Source organism: Uranotaenia lowii, chromosome 2, assembly GCF_029784155.1.
Source record: "Uranotaenia lowii strain MFRU-FL chromosome 2, ASM2978415v1, whole genome shotgun sequence".
In the NCBI taxonomy this organism is placed as follows: domain Eukaryota; kingdom Metazoa; phylum Arthropoda; class Insecta; order Diptera; family Culicidae; genus Uranotaenia; species Uranotaenia lowii.
In genome coordinates this window covers 55,488,976-55,501,087 of record NC_073692.1, presented here as the reverse complement: position 1 = coordinate 55,501,087, position 12,112 = coordinate 55,488,976, and the positions used below count along the sequence as shown (strand labels likewise).

Genomic DNA, 12,112 nt, shown 5'->3' with positions numbered 1-12,112 from the left:
GTTTTGGCATTTTGATCGAGAACTGTCATTTAGTTTTATGACGATTTATTAGCAAGTTCATAATTAAGCACTGAGTGCTATTTTAAAACACGCAAATGAAAGCTAGGAGCAAACTTCTAAGTTTGTGTTTTATTGTAGTTTTAACAGAGCATTCATAACGCTTTCAAACAACTTAAACAGTAAATTTAGCAAAAACTTCATTTGCGTTTCCAAAACAAATGGTTGAAACAAGAAAATAAGCATTCTTCAAAAATAAAATAAAACTGTCATAAAACTAGCTGCCCAAAAAATGCCGTAATAAAACCATAATAAAACTTCCTTATGCTAGTTTGCTTAATCTGTGTTATTTGAGTTCACTTTAATGTCACATGTATGTACATTAGGGTGTCCCAAAATTGCAAAGTGTCTGAGAATCTGGAGACTCAACCTCCAAATCATGGATTTGGGTGTGAAGAATAAACGTTTGTATGGGGCAAACAAAAAAATATCATTGCACACGCGATCATAAAAAAAATGTCCACTTCTCAAAGATTTGATTTTGAAAAAAAATCTGGTTCTGTAAATTTTCACAAAATAAAAATATTTTATATTTTAAAAATTTTGTTTGAATCAAAAATAACATAAAATAAACCAAAATTCTGTCAAAACTTAAAACTAACAAGCTATTTCTTGAAAAAAAAAACTGATTTTTTTTTTCATTTCACTGATCAAAATGTGTACCCAGCGTTAATTTTTTTTGGGCAATGCAATCAAAACATGCGGATTTTTGTGCACACAAACTTTGCTCAACAAAGTATGTTGTACGTATCATCCTGTGTAGAGTTGTTAACGATTCAGTACTTATTATATTCTCAATGTGAGATATTTTTTATTAATTTTATCAAATTGGACAAAATTAATACCTACTTCAAAATTGAAATACTTGCTAAAAAGACTAAAATGATTTAGGGATATTATCTGAAGGTCATATGACAAATTTGAGCTTAATCTGATAACGAAAAAGGGAATCGATAACGAAAAAGGGAATTTCAAGTGTGAAACGGAATCTGAGACATTGTGTTCTGAAGAAGCTTAAAAACTGGTTTTTCATCAATTACTATTTTCTAAACCAATTGATTGCTTATTGATGTTTATTCGATTAAAATATCAACGAAGACTTATATTTTACCTGAAGTCCACATCACGATTAAAATTAAAACAAAAAAGATATTGCAGTTCACAGATTGCATTTTGGCCACAAATTGTCGTCAGACACGCAATGAGAACATTTTACTCATTGTTTTAAAATGACAATTTGTACAATCTTTGAACCGCAGCAACTTTTTGTTTGAAGTCAAATATTTTTTTGCAGTTTTCAGGTGAAATGTTTGTCTTGATTTGAACATACCTATCAACATAAATAGGCAGTCAATTGGTTAAGAAAATAATAATTGATGAAAAATCAGTTTATGCTTTTATAGAACACAATTTCTCAGAATCCGTTTCACCCTTGAGATTTAGTGCAACCCTATCCCGTTGTCAGATTAAGCTGAAATTTGCTATTTGGCTTTCAGATAATATCCCTAAATCATCTAAGTCTTTTTTTACAAATATCTCGATTTTCAAGTAGGTTTTTATTAAGTCCAATTTAATAAATTAAATTAAAAATATCCCTAATTGAGATTTGTTATAATGATTGAATCGTGAAAAACTCTTCACAGGATGATAAAAACAACATACTTTGTTTAGCAAAGTTTGAGTGCATAAAAATTCGCATCTTTTGATTGCATTGAAATCAATAAAATTCTACAGTGGGTACACATTTTGGTCAGTAGAATCAAACATTTTTTGACAAATTTTTTTTTCATTGCTTGCCAATTTTAAATTTTGATACAAGTTTGTTTTTTTTTTAATTTTAACGTGCAGTTTTTAATAAAAACAAAATTTAAAAAATAATAAATATGCATACTTTGTGAAAATTTTCAATATAAGATTTTTTTTAAATCGGATATTTGAAAATTAGACATTTTTTAAAGATTGCGTTGCCTCTAAACATGATTTTTTTTGAGTTGGTCCCATACAAAAGTTTGTGCTTCATTTCACCAAAATTGAGTTGTTTTTCAATTGTATGTATGTATGTATGGTTCCCCCATCGGTAGCAAGATTCAGGCTATGTCTGTGTGGCTTGGCCTTCGAATTGCTTCTCAGGCTTCCACGGCCGATGGTTCGTCGAGAGAAGGCATCCAACCTTCAGAGACCTACAATGGTTGGCAATCCACTCCGCTTGCAATAGTCTCTTCAGTTTTACCCCAGATGCATTCCCTCTGAAATATATAATTATTTGTACAATGAAACACATCTTACCTGTCGGCAACTTATGGGATTCGAACCCAAAAGTTTTTCTTGCCGATACCGGGAATCGAACCCAGTACGCCTGGGTTACCAGACTTGCGCCAGTCTATCCACTAGACCACATTGGCGCTCAAAGTGAGTTGTTTTCTCAATTGCTCATAAAATAAATTTTCAATGTTGGGAAATGAGGCAAGATGAACTTAACCGTCTTGATGAAGCATTATTTTTTAATCTGATCATCTGACAACAAAAAAGGAAACATATTTTACACCAGATTATTCAACATAGTTTCTCAATGCTAAACCATTGATGGAAGCACATCTCTGATTTTTTGCTTAATTGCACAAAACGGTTGAATTGTTCTTTTTTCACACGCATAAATTTCCCGCTAAGATACCGAAAATTGGCGTTTATTTTTCTTGCCAGTTCTGTTTTCCTTTCCACCTTCTGCAACCCCACGCATTTTCACCAGTATTTTACCGAAAATTAAAAGGAATTGGGAGACAGAGCAGTGCAGGATAGAAGATCGAGAAAGAGAAAAAAACGCATTCAAAGCTGCCAATTCAGCCCCGGAAAAGAATGGCTGACGTCATCCAGACGACGCAAATAAATGAATTTCGTCTCGTCGCGCCGTACCATGCCCACGGCGGAATGAAATTTTTGGAGACGTGGGAGATTCGAGGAAATTAAATGCTAGGAAAAGGTTTCGATTCCTGGCAACGTTCTTTCTGTAATGAAGCTGTTGCAGTCTAAGGTTTTCAGTAATTTATTTTTAAAAAAATTTAAAAGGAAGTTCTAGATCAAACTCTTCCTGGAAAAATCTCAACCATAGTTTCGAAGGGAAACATAAAAAGATGGAGCCACATTGTCTTAACCACAACTTTGTGTGAGTTTGAGCAAATTTGTGCCAACCTAATGTCTGAGGAGGCTCGATTCAATCGGCAATGGGTTGGAAAAAGTGGTTCTACGATGAACCCAACGGACCTGGCTCGAATCATGTACCAAAGTTTAAGACACTGCCAGGACAGGTTTCCAAATCCGGAAATAGCATATACGGTACAGTCACTCACTTCCTCCAACTCACTTCCCTACGCCTGACGCTAAATAACACTTACATATGCCGTACTTAGCCTTGGGCCGATTCCATTTCGGTCCTTGGCAACATTTCCTCCCTGCATGTCGTGTAGATTCTTCCAAGGATTTTCTTGTCTCCCCATGCAGGAAAAACTTCCGATGATAATACATTTAATATTTTATTTTCGCTTAAGGAGGGTGGCGATCTGATTCTTCTGCGTAGCTCCCCTTCGAAGCTCGACATTTACGCTTCAGGCACCAGCGAAAAAACACTAAACCTAGCATCTTTACGAGGAGGAAATGGCTGTTATTTCAATCTGCATAACTGCCTCAACGGGGGTAATTTGGGTGCTTCATGTTAAGTAAAGTGTCACTATTTGAACGCGTCAGAGCGTCAGAGGGCAAACGAAATCCTGAATCCTGAAATGAATGAAGGAAAAAAAAACTCCCTACGCAATAATGAGAAAAGAGGGCGAATTGCCTCTTTTGTCAACGATGCGAATGGTGGCTTAACTAGTATATTTCCGGACAAGGTTTACGTTCACGATGAGCTCAATTTATGGTGGGATTTAATATGCGTGAGTAGAGGAAAACGCTTGCCAAGTAGGAAATTGATTTCTTTATGAGACCTGCAAACGGTCTGAGCGATCTTTTTTATTGGGAATTATTCTCACGAAAGAATCACTCGCAATAAAACAACGAGCACGATTGTTCCTTAGAATTTTCCCCGACGAGGGACGCATCTGATTGAACTTCAAACAAATTGTGTTTCCCAGAATGTCTGAGAAAAAAAGGAACAATTTATTGATTTCGACACCTCCGGCAGGCGTCGCGCCTTTGAAAGAATTCAATTGCTTTTGTTCTCTTGCTCAACTTTACTCGGCAGATGATAAATTGAAATGAGCGCAGAAAAAAACGGAAACTCAAACAGAGCCAGACGATTCAGATTTTTCCTGGAAAGAAACTTTGCATTCATTGATTTAAATTTCCAAGTTCAACCAACTGTTTAACTTAGGTATCATTGTTGAAGAATGATTGATGGAAGGGTTACCACAAGCCGTCAACTGAATTTTAAGAGAAAACGAATCACTTAAACAATTTGAGTTAAATTTTATTTTATCCTACCCTTAATTTAAACATTGAACCTTTTAAAGCCCAGATCTGTATGTTATAATTCTGTTTTCTTACATCCGTCATTGAAATTTAAAATTTTCTCCTTCATTAAGCTACAATTATGTTTGAACATTTTTTCTACGACGAAATCAGTTGCCCAAATATCCAATTCCAAATGAAACTTTGGTCGAATGTAATAGAATTGTGATTATCCATCCATTATCCATATTTTTTTCAATTTTTTATCGTCAAATATTTACTTTTCTGCCGTACTGAGGTTTTGTTCGCTAAATATGCTAGTCAGTTTTTTATGTTTGATTGATTTTTATTCACAACCAGAAGACTGACCGCTTCATAATTTTTAAAGGGTTCAGTTCTACGGTAGAAAGAAAATAATTCATTTTCTGAAACCAATTCAAATTTTTAATGTCAACTTAACATATTAAGAACCGCGAAGCTAGAGTCAGAAACACCGTAGAACGAAGTAGTCGAAACATTATTTGCGATGTTACAACTTTTCCACTAAATTTGGATTAGGTACTTGATGACTTGGATGGAGTTTGAATTCGATTTTGTTTGTTAAAAAGTTTTTTTCACCGTGATATCTCAGAAATTTATATAAAAAAAAGTTATGAAAAGATTGAAATCTTCAAAATATAATATCCTAGGTTTGAAAGAAAAGGTTAGTCAAGGCTTGTCAGATGGTTTTGGAAAAAAGCAGGATATTTTATGAAAGAAATGAAACATTTTTCAATGGGTTTCAAGTAGTCATGAAATGTATTGTAGGCATAAGAATTAGGATATATAGGTCGATTCACGCACTGACCTCTCTGTTTTTGACATTTTGCGATTCCTGTTTCGATTCCTTATTTTCCAATTCTACACGCTAAGGAAGCAAAGCAAACATTTGAGTCCTCATTAAATTCTCATTCAAACGTTTTACGCAAAAGTTTTCAGCTCAATTTTGGGATAGAAAAAATTAAAAAGAAAATTAGGTGTTTTAGCTAGCCAACCAGCCGCTTTGGCGTAGTGGTTAGAGTTCAAGTCATCTACGCCAAAGTTCATGAGATCGAATCCCGGTTAGGGCATACATAGTACACTTTCTGTGATCTGGTGGTTTTAGCATTTGTAAGATGCAAGCCATCATTACTTCGAAAAATGTGCGCTAAGAATTAAAAAAAGAAGATCTCTTCAAAAAATATATGAAGTTTCACTGAGATCCTATGTGTGTGTGTAAATTAGATGTTTTAAATATCAAATAATGAAAAATCAATCATTTTATTTGTTAATCCAGCTGGAATAATGGACTTAAACTTGAAAATTAAACCACTGACCATTGACTGGACACACGATTCCGATTTTTGGCGCTGCTCGAAAATTAACGATAATGTCGATACCAGTAAAATTTTCATGCTCGAATTGCTGCCGCGCAAAGTCGACGAAAGGAGGTGTTAGCGACAATATCCGCGCACTGTAAACGACGTTTTTACTGGGAAATTTGTGCTTCCCGTAACTGTAAGTCTTAGAAAAACTTTTCTTAACTTGGGACTTAGATTCGTGATATTTCGATACGACGAATTAAAAACGCGTGGTTTTAGAGTGACAATTATAATTTCAAGAGTTCTTGTACAAAATTTGTGTGTTATATTTATACCTTCTTGGTTTGTATGTATTTGTGTTTTTGTGTAGAGTTACAAGAGAAAAGTGTATTGTATTTTATAAGAGAAAATAATCTTGTGATGTAGAACAAATTCTGATGATCTCCGGAACAAAATTTGTTGCGGAGACATACCGGGCCCCGTTGAAACCGTCCGTTTCAACCTTCTTGATCAGCAGCACCTCCTTTGTCTCCAGCTTCGTCAGCATCGATGTCGTCACCGTCAGCAGTATCGACCGGCAGCACGCAGACTTCGGTAACAGCTCGGCGGAACACACCACGCGCAGTTCGGACCAGCACTACGCGCACCAGCCCATCTTCGCCTTTGATCGTTTCGTCTACTCGGCCGAGGTTCCATTGGTACGTGGGTAGATTGTCGTGTCGCAGAAGAACGAGATTTCCCACGTCGACATTTTTGACCGCCTGTCGCCATTTGGATCGCTGTTGAAGTTGGCTAACGTAATCTCTGGACCAGCGCTTCCAGAGTTGTTGTTGGAATCGACGTGTTTCTTGTAGTCTAGTCAGCTTTTTCACCGGTTCTGCTATTTCGGGCTCGGGGATTGAGAACAGCGGTTCCCCAATGATGAAATGTCCTGGCGTCATCACTTCAAGGTCGTCGGGGTGGTCTGTGAGGGGGATGAGAGGCCGAGAGTTGAGGGTACCTTCTATCTGGCCTACAGCTGTCGAGAACTCATCGTAGGTGTACGATCGTCCTCCGAATATGCGACGGAAATGGTATTTGAATGACTTCACCCCCGCCTCCCACAGTCCACCAAAATGTGGGGATCGAGCCGGAATGAAGTGGAACGAGATGCCCGAATCAACACAATAGTTGTCCCATTGATTCGTGCGGAACTGCTGCAAGTACTGCTGACGAATTGCCTTTATTTCGGTGTTAGCGCCGACGAAGGTGGTTGCATTGTCGCAATGCAATTCGAGTAACCGACCGCGGCGACCCACGAACCGTTTGATCGCATTTATACACGCAGACGACGTTAGATTCGGAACGATTTCGAAATGAACTGCCTTAACCGAAAGGCAAACGAATACCGCGACGTACATTTTTAGGCTTGCCCCCCTCCCGTACAACGGACGAACGTTAAATGGCCCGCAGTAGTCCAGACCACATCTGGAAAATACTCGAGCTGGAGTAAGTCGCACTGCCGGTAGAGGACCCATTTGTTGGTGTGCTAGTGTTGGTCGACAGCGAAAACAAGTCACGCAATTTCTGACTATCTTGCGGACTAGGATTCGGCCTTGCAAGGGCCAAAAGCGCTGCCTCATCGTTGCGAGTAGGAGAGATGGTCCTGAGTGAGCAGTTTGCAGATGCAATGATCGTGCCAGCAGCAAACTTAGTTTCCCGTTGGCTGGGAGAATGTATGGGTGTTTGGAATCGAACGATTTGTTCAAATTGCGCAATCGACCGTCCAAACGTAAAAATCCTTCGCTGTCGTAAAGAATATTCATGCCCTTAAGAGGCGATTTGGCATGAATTTCTAAGGGTGTATTTGATTGTTTACTCACTTGCACTTGATGGAGCTCTGCTTGGAAGCCACTAGCTTGTTCGAGACGTATCAACGCTTTCAATGCGTCTTCAATTTCCGATGGAGTCAAAACTCCAACACGACGAAAACCAACTGGCAGGCGAAAATTGTGGTAGAAACGAAGGCACCAGGCTACGACCTTCAGCAGTCGGCTGAGTTCGGAAAATCTTAAGAGCAACGAGTCATCTATTGCAGTAGCCAACATTGCGACAGTATAACGTTGACGCTTTTCGATATTTATTTCGTCTCGGTCCACTGACTGGAGATTGGCAATTGGAAGAACGGGTGGCCAGAACTCCGGAGCGGCCACGAGAAAGTCAGGTCCATGCCACCAAAGATCATTGTCGAGAATCTGGGAGGGCCATGCCCCTCGAGAAAGGATATCGGCTGGGTTGACATCAGTGCGAATGTGTCTCCACTGGGAGTTTTTTGTTGACCTCTGTATTTCGGCAATTCTATTCGAGACGAAGGGTTTCCAATCTGGGGGCGGAGATCGAATCCAGTGTAGCACGACAGTTGAGTCGGACCAAAACACCGTTGGTCCATCGAATTCTGTTGTTGTCCGTAGTTTCTCCATCATCTGGCTGGCTAGAACTGCCGCACACAACTCAAGTCTCGGAATGGTCAGATTGCGAAGAGGTGCGACGCGAGACTGAGCGATCAACAGCTGGCTATGAGTGCGATCATCTGATCCCTTGCTTACCACATACACACAGCATCCATAGGCACGTTCCGACGCATCGCAGAAACAATGCAATGTGAACTCATTATCGACGTTAGCCAAAACACGACGGGGGATGGAGAGACGTTGGAGATCTTGTATACCATCACGAAATTCATTCCACCAGGAGCGATCGTCTTCGGAAAGTGGAGCATCCCACTCGACACTTGCAGCCCATAGTCGTTGCACGAACACTTTACAGTTGACTACTACAGGCCCGACGAGACCCATGGGGTCATACAATTGCGACATTTCGGATACTACCATACGTTTCGTTACTGGTTTGGCAGTACACAACGACGGAATTTTAAAGCTGAATGTATCTGTTTGGGGGTTCCACAAAAGGCCAAGAGTTTTTGTTGTTGTTGTAGACCGACCGATCTCGGTCTGCGACGAATGATTCCAAAGCTCTTCGGGGACATATTCGAGAACCTTTGGATGATTGCTACACCACTTGCGCAAAGTAAAACTAGCTATTTTCAGCATCTCCACAAGTTGACGACAGGCTTCGGTTGCTTCGGCTAAATCATCATATCCAGCTAAAGTATCATCCACGTACGTTCGATGCTTTACAATTGAGGCGGCGAGGGGGTGATCATGACGATAATCGGTGGCAAGCTGGTTGAGAACGCGCGCAGCATGATACGGTGAACTGGCTAGACCGTATGTTACAGTCTTGAGTTGGTAGACTTGGAGGGGTAAGGAGGGATCTTTTCGCCAAATGATCTGTTGATATTTTCGATCGTCTGGATGCACCCATACTTGGCGAAACATTTTTTCTATGTCTGCTGTAAAGACATACTCCGGCTTTCGAAAGTTGACAACTGTAGATAGAAGAGCCGGTTGTACCGTCGGGCCTGTGTGGAGAACGTCGTTCAGGGACAGCTGACCCGATGCCTTGCAGCTGGCATCGAACACGACTCGTGTTTTGGTGGTGGTGTTATCAGGGCGTCGCACTGCATGGTGCGGAAGAAAGAACTGCGGGCCCGCGACGCGACGGCACACTTCCATATGGCCCAACATCACATACTCCTGCATAAACTTCTCGTAATCTTCTCGCAATTGCTGATCAGCTGACAGCCTCTTCTCTAATAGCAAAAACCGACGAACGGCTGTGCTGTATGAGTCACCCAACAATGGAACTAGTTCTTCGCGAAGAGGTAGTCGAACGACATATCGGCCGTCGTTACTCCGCGAAAACGTTTTTTCGAAGTGCGTTTCTACCTCCTTTTCATCCGCGGTTAACGCTTTTCCGACGTCGAAATTGTCCACTTGCCAAAATCGTTCGAGTTGTTCGTTTAAGTCCGGTGGCTGCATTATGGCGGTGTTGCATATCGAGGTGTTCACGGATTGGGAAATCGATTTTCCGGAAATTACATACCCCAGAACTGTGCGCTGTAACAATGGCAGTCCTTCGCCAAGGAGGATTTGGTGCGATTCGAGAAGCGAGAAGAATAGTTCAGCGCCAATTAACAGATCAATTCCGTGGGTGATATTGAACTTTGGATCAGCGAGAGAAATGTTGCGAGGAATTTTCCAGTCAGAAATATTAACGTTTCGACTGGGCAAGCAAACCGTTAGTTTTGGCAAAACGAGACAGTCGAGCGTAAATTCGGTTTGGTTAAAACGAGAAGTGATTTTTGCATGCACTTTGTAATGGACATTAACTGTTGCTTGTCCGATACCGCAGATGGGTAAGTTGATTTTGTTGCGCTTCAAATCCAAACGTTGACATAACGGTTCGGATATAAAATTTGATTGCGATCCACTATCGAGTAAAGCGCGTGCGAGGTGATAATTACCGTGGCGATCCAATATTCGCACCAGAGCGGTAGATAGGAATATAGTGGCATTTTCCGGAGAAGCGACTTGTGTGAGTGATGTGGGCTGTTCTTGGGGGGAATGTGATTCATTTTCGAATGACGACGAATATTTCTGCGACGCGAGAGGAGGGCATTCGACAACCTGCTCTCCCGACCGTGAGAGCAACCCAAACGACGATTCACCACTCGATCGGGTGTGGGTAACCGGCGACGACGAATTTGACGGACACGATCGCACCACCGGCGGTGCTCGCGATACCGAGAACGATTGTGCTGATGATGTGTTGGTAGTCGCAGCAGTCGATACAGCTATGCAGGTTTGTGGAGTCTCACTTTCACTTACTTCTTCAGAAGTTGTGCCATTAAAGTTTCGAGGGGGGAGATGAAGCAATGTATGATGTTTCTTGGCACAACTTCTACACACACTACTGCGACAGTCTTTCGCTAAGTGCCCACTTCTCAAGCAATTAATACAAAGACGATGGGTTTTGATAAAGTCTAGGCGAGAGTTCGGAGTAAGCTTGAGAAAAGTGGGGCACTGCGAGAGTTGATGTGCCTGCTTACAACTAAGGCACTTCACGACATTTTCCGACACGACATGAGATGCAGAGGATTTTCCTCTAGTGTTCTTCATTTGCACACTTGTGTTTGTATTGGTTACCACTTTACACTTTTGGAGCATTCGAGACCTCTTATGGATGAACTCATACAACTGGGAGTAAGTGGGAGATTCCTGTTCTTGGCACTGTGTTTCCCATTCCATAAGGGACTTTTCATCGAGTAAGGTACTCAAATGCTCAACGAGGAATGAGTTCCAGTGTTCACTAGACTGCTCCAACTTATCGAGAATTCCCACGTGTCGGTTGAACTCATCAGCTAGCTCAGCCAACCCAACGGCAGATTCCCGCCTAATTGCGGGGATTTTCAAAATGGCTGACATATGACGCTTGATGAGAAAGTTTTTGTTCTCGTATCGATCACAAATAGCTTTCCACGCAATCGCGTAATTGTCGGCAGAGATCGCGATTGAGGATATGATACGAGAGGCTTCACCCTTCAAGGAACCACGCAAATAGTGCAATTTTTGCACAGGAGTTATCAGATTGTTCATATGGATCACTGATTTGAAAAGATCTCTGAACTCGATCCATTCTTCGGGATTCCCGTGGAATTCAGGGAGTTTTAGTTCAGGAAGTTTCACGGACAGAGTGGGGTTCACAGGGGGCACAACACTTTCGGGAATTCTTCGGCTAAGGACAGGTGATGCAGATCTCGGAATTTTACTATTAAGAGATGCTTTCAGCTCATAGTACAGAGTCTGAAATGTTTGTCGAGATTCTGCGAACACTTCTTCTTCACCTTCCATTAGCTCGATTTCTTCCTGGACGCTTTCGAAGCGATCCCATAGCTCATCTAAACGCTCGATTCGCACTGGAACTTGATTCGCTTGTTCCACAATGTAATTGGAATCAAACTCCTGGATCAATTTAGCAGATCCCAGAATATTATTTCTTCTGCGAATCAGCGTTTCTAATGGCAGCGTATTCTTTTTCACGACTTTCTTCGAAGGAGCCATTGTGTGAGCCAATATCACTCTATTAACCACTTTTTTCGAAATTTCACTATTTTACAGTGGCAGCAACACTAAGCTGGATTCTTGCAATCCAATCGCGAATTTTGCAACGGTATCGAATAAAGAACTAGCACCGACGACAATAAGTAAGTTCGGGCTAGGATTATGAGGAACCGTAACTTCACTACACGTGGTTGCTCTTCCAGCACAGTTTTTGGGAATATCTTCCCGGGTTTCGGCACCAGAATGTTAGCGACAATATCCGCGCACTGTAAA

General features: G+C 41.0%; 1 protein-coding gene across 1 annotated transcript; it reads right to left on the bottom strand.

The window, feature by feature from the left end:
- Positions 1–6,334: 6,334 nt before the first annotated feature.
- On the bottom strand, positions 6,335–11,839 carry LOC129741408 (uncharacterized). Its single transcript, XM_055733131.1, has one exon. The coding sequence runs from the start codon at positions 11,837–11,839 to the stop codon at positions 6,335–6,337; it is 5,505 nt and encodes a 1,834-aa protein (XP_055589106.1).
- Positions 11,840–12,112: the final 273 nt, after the last annotated feature.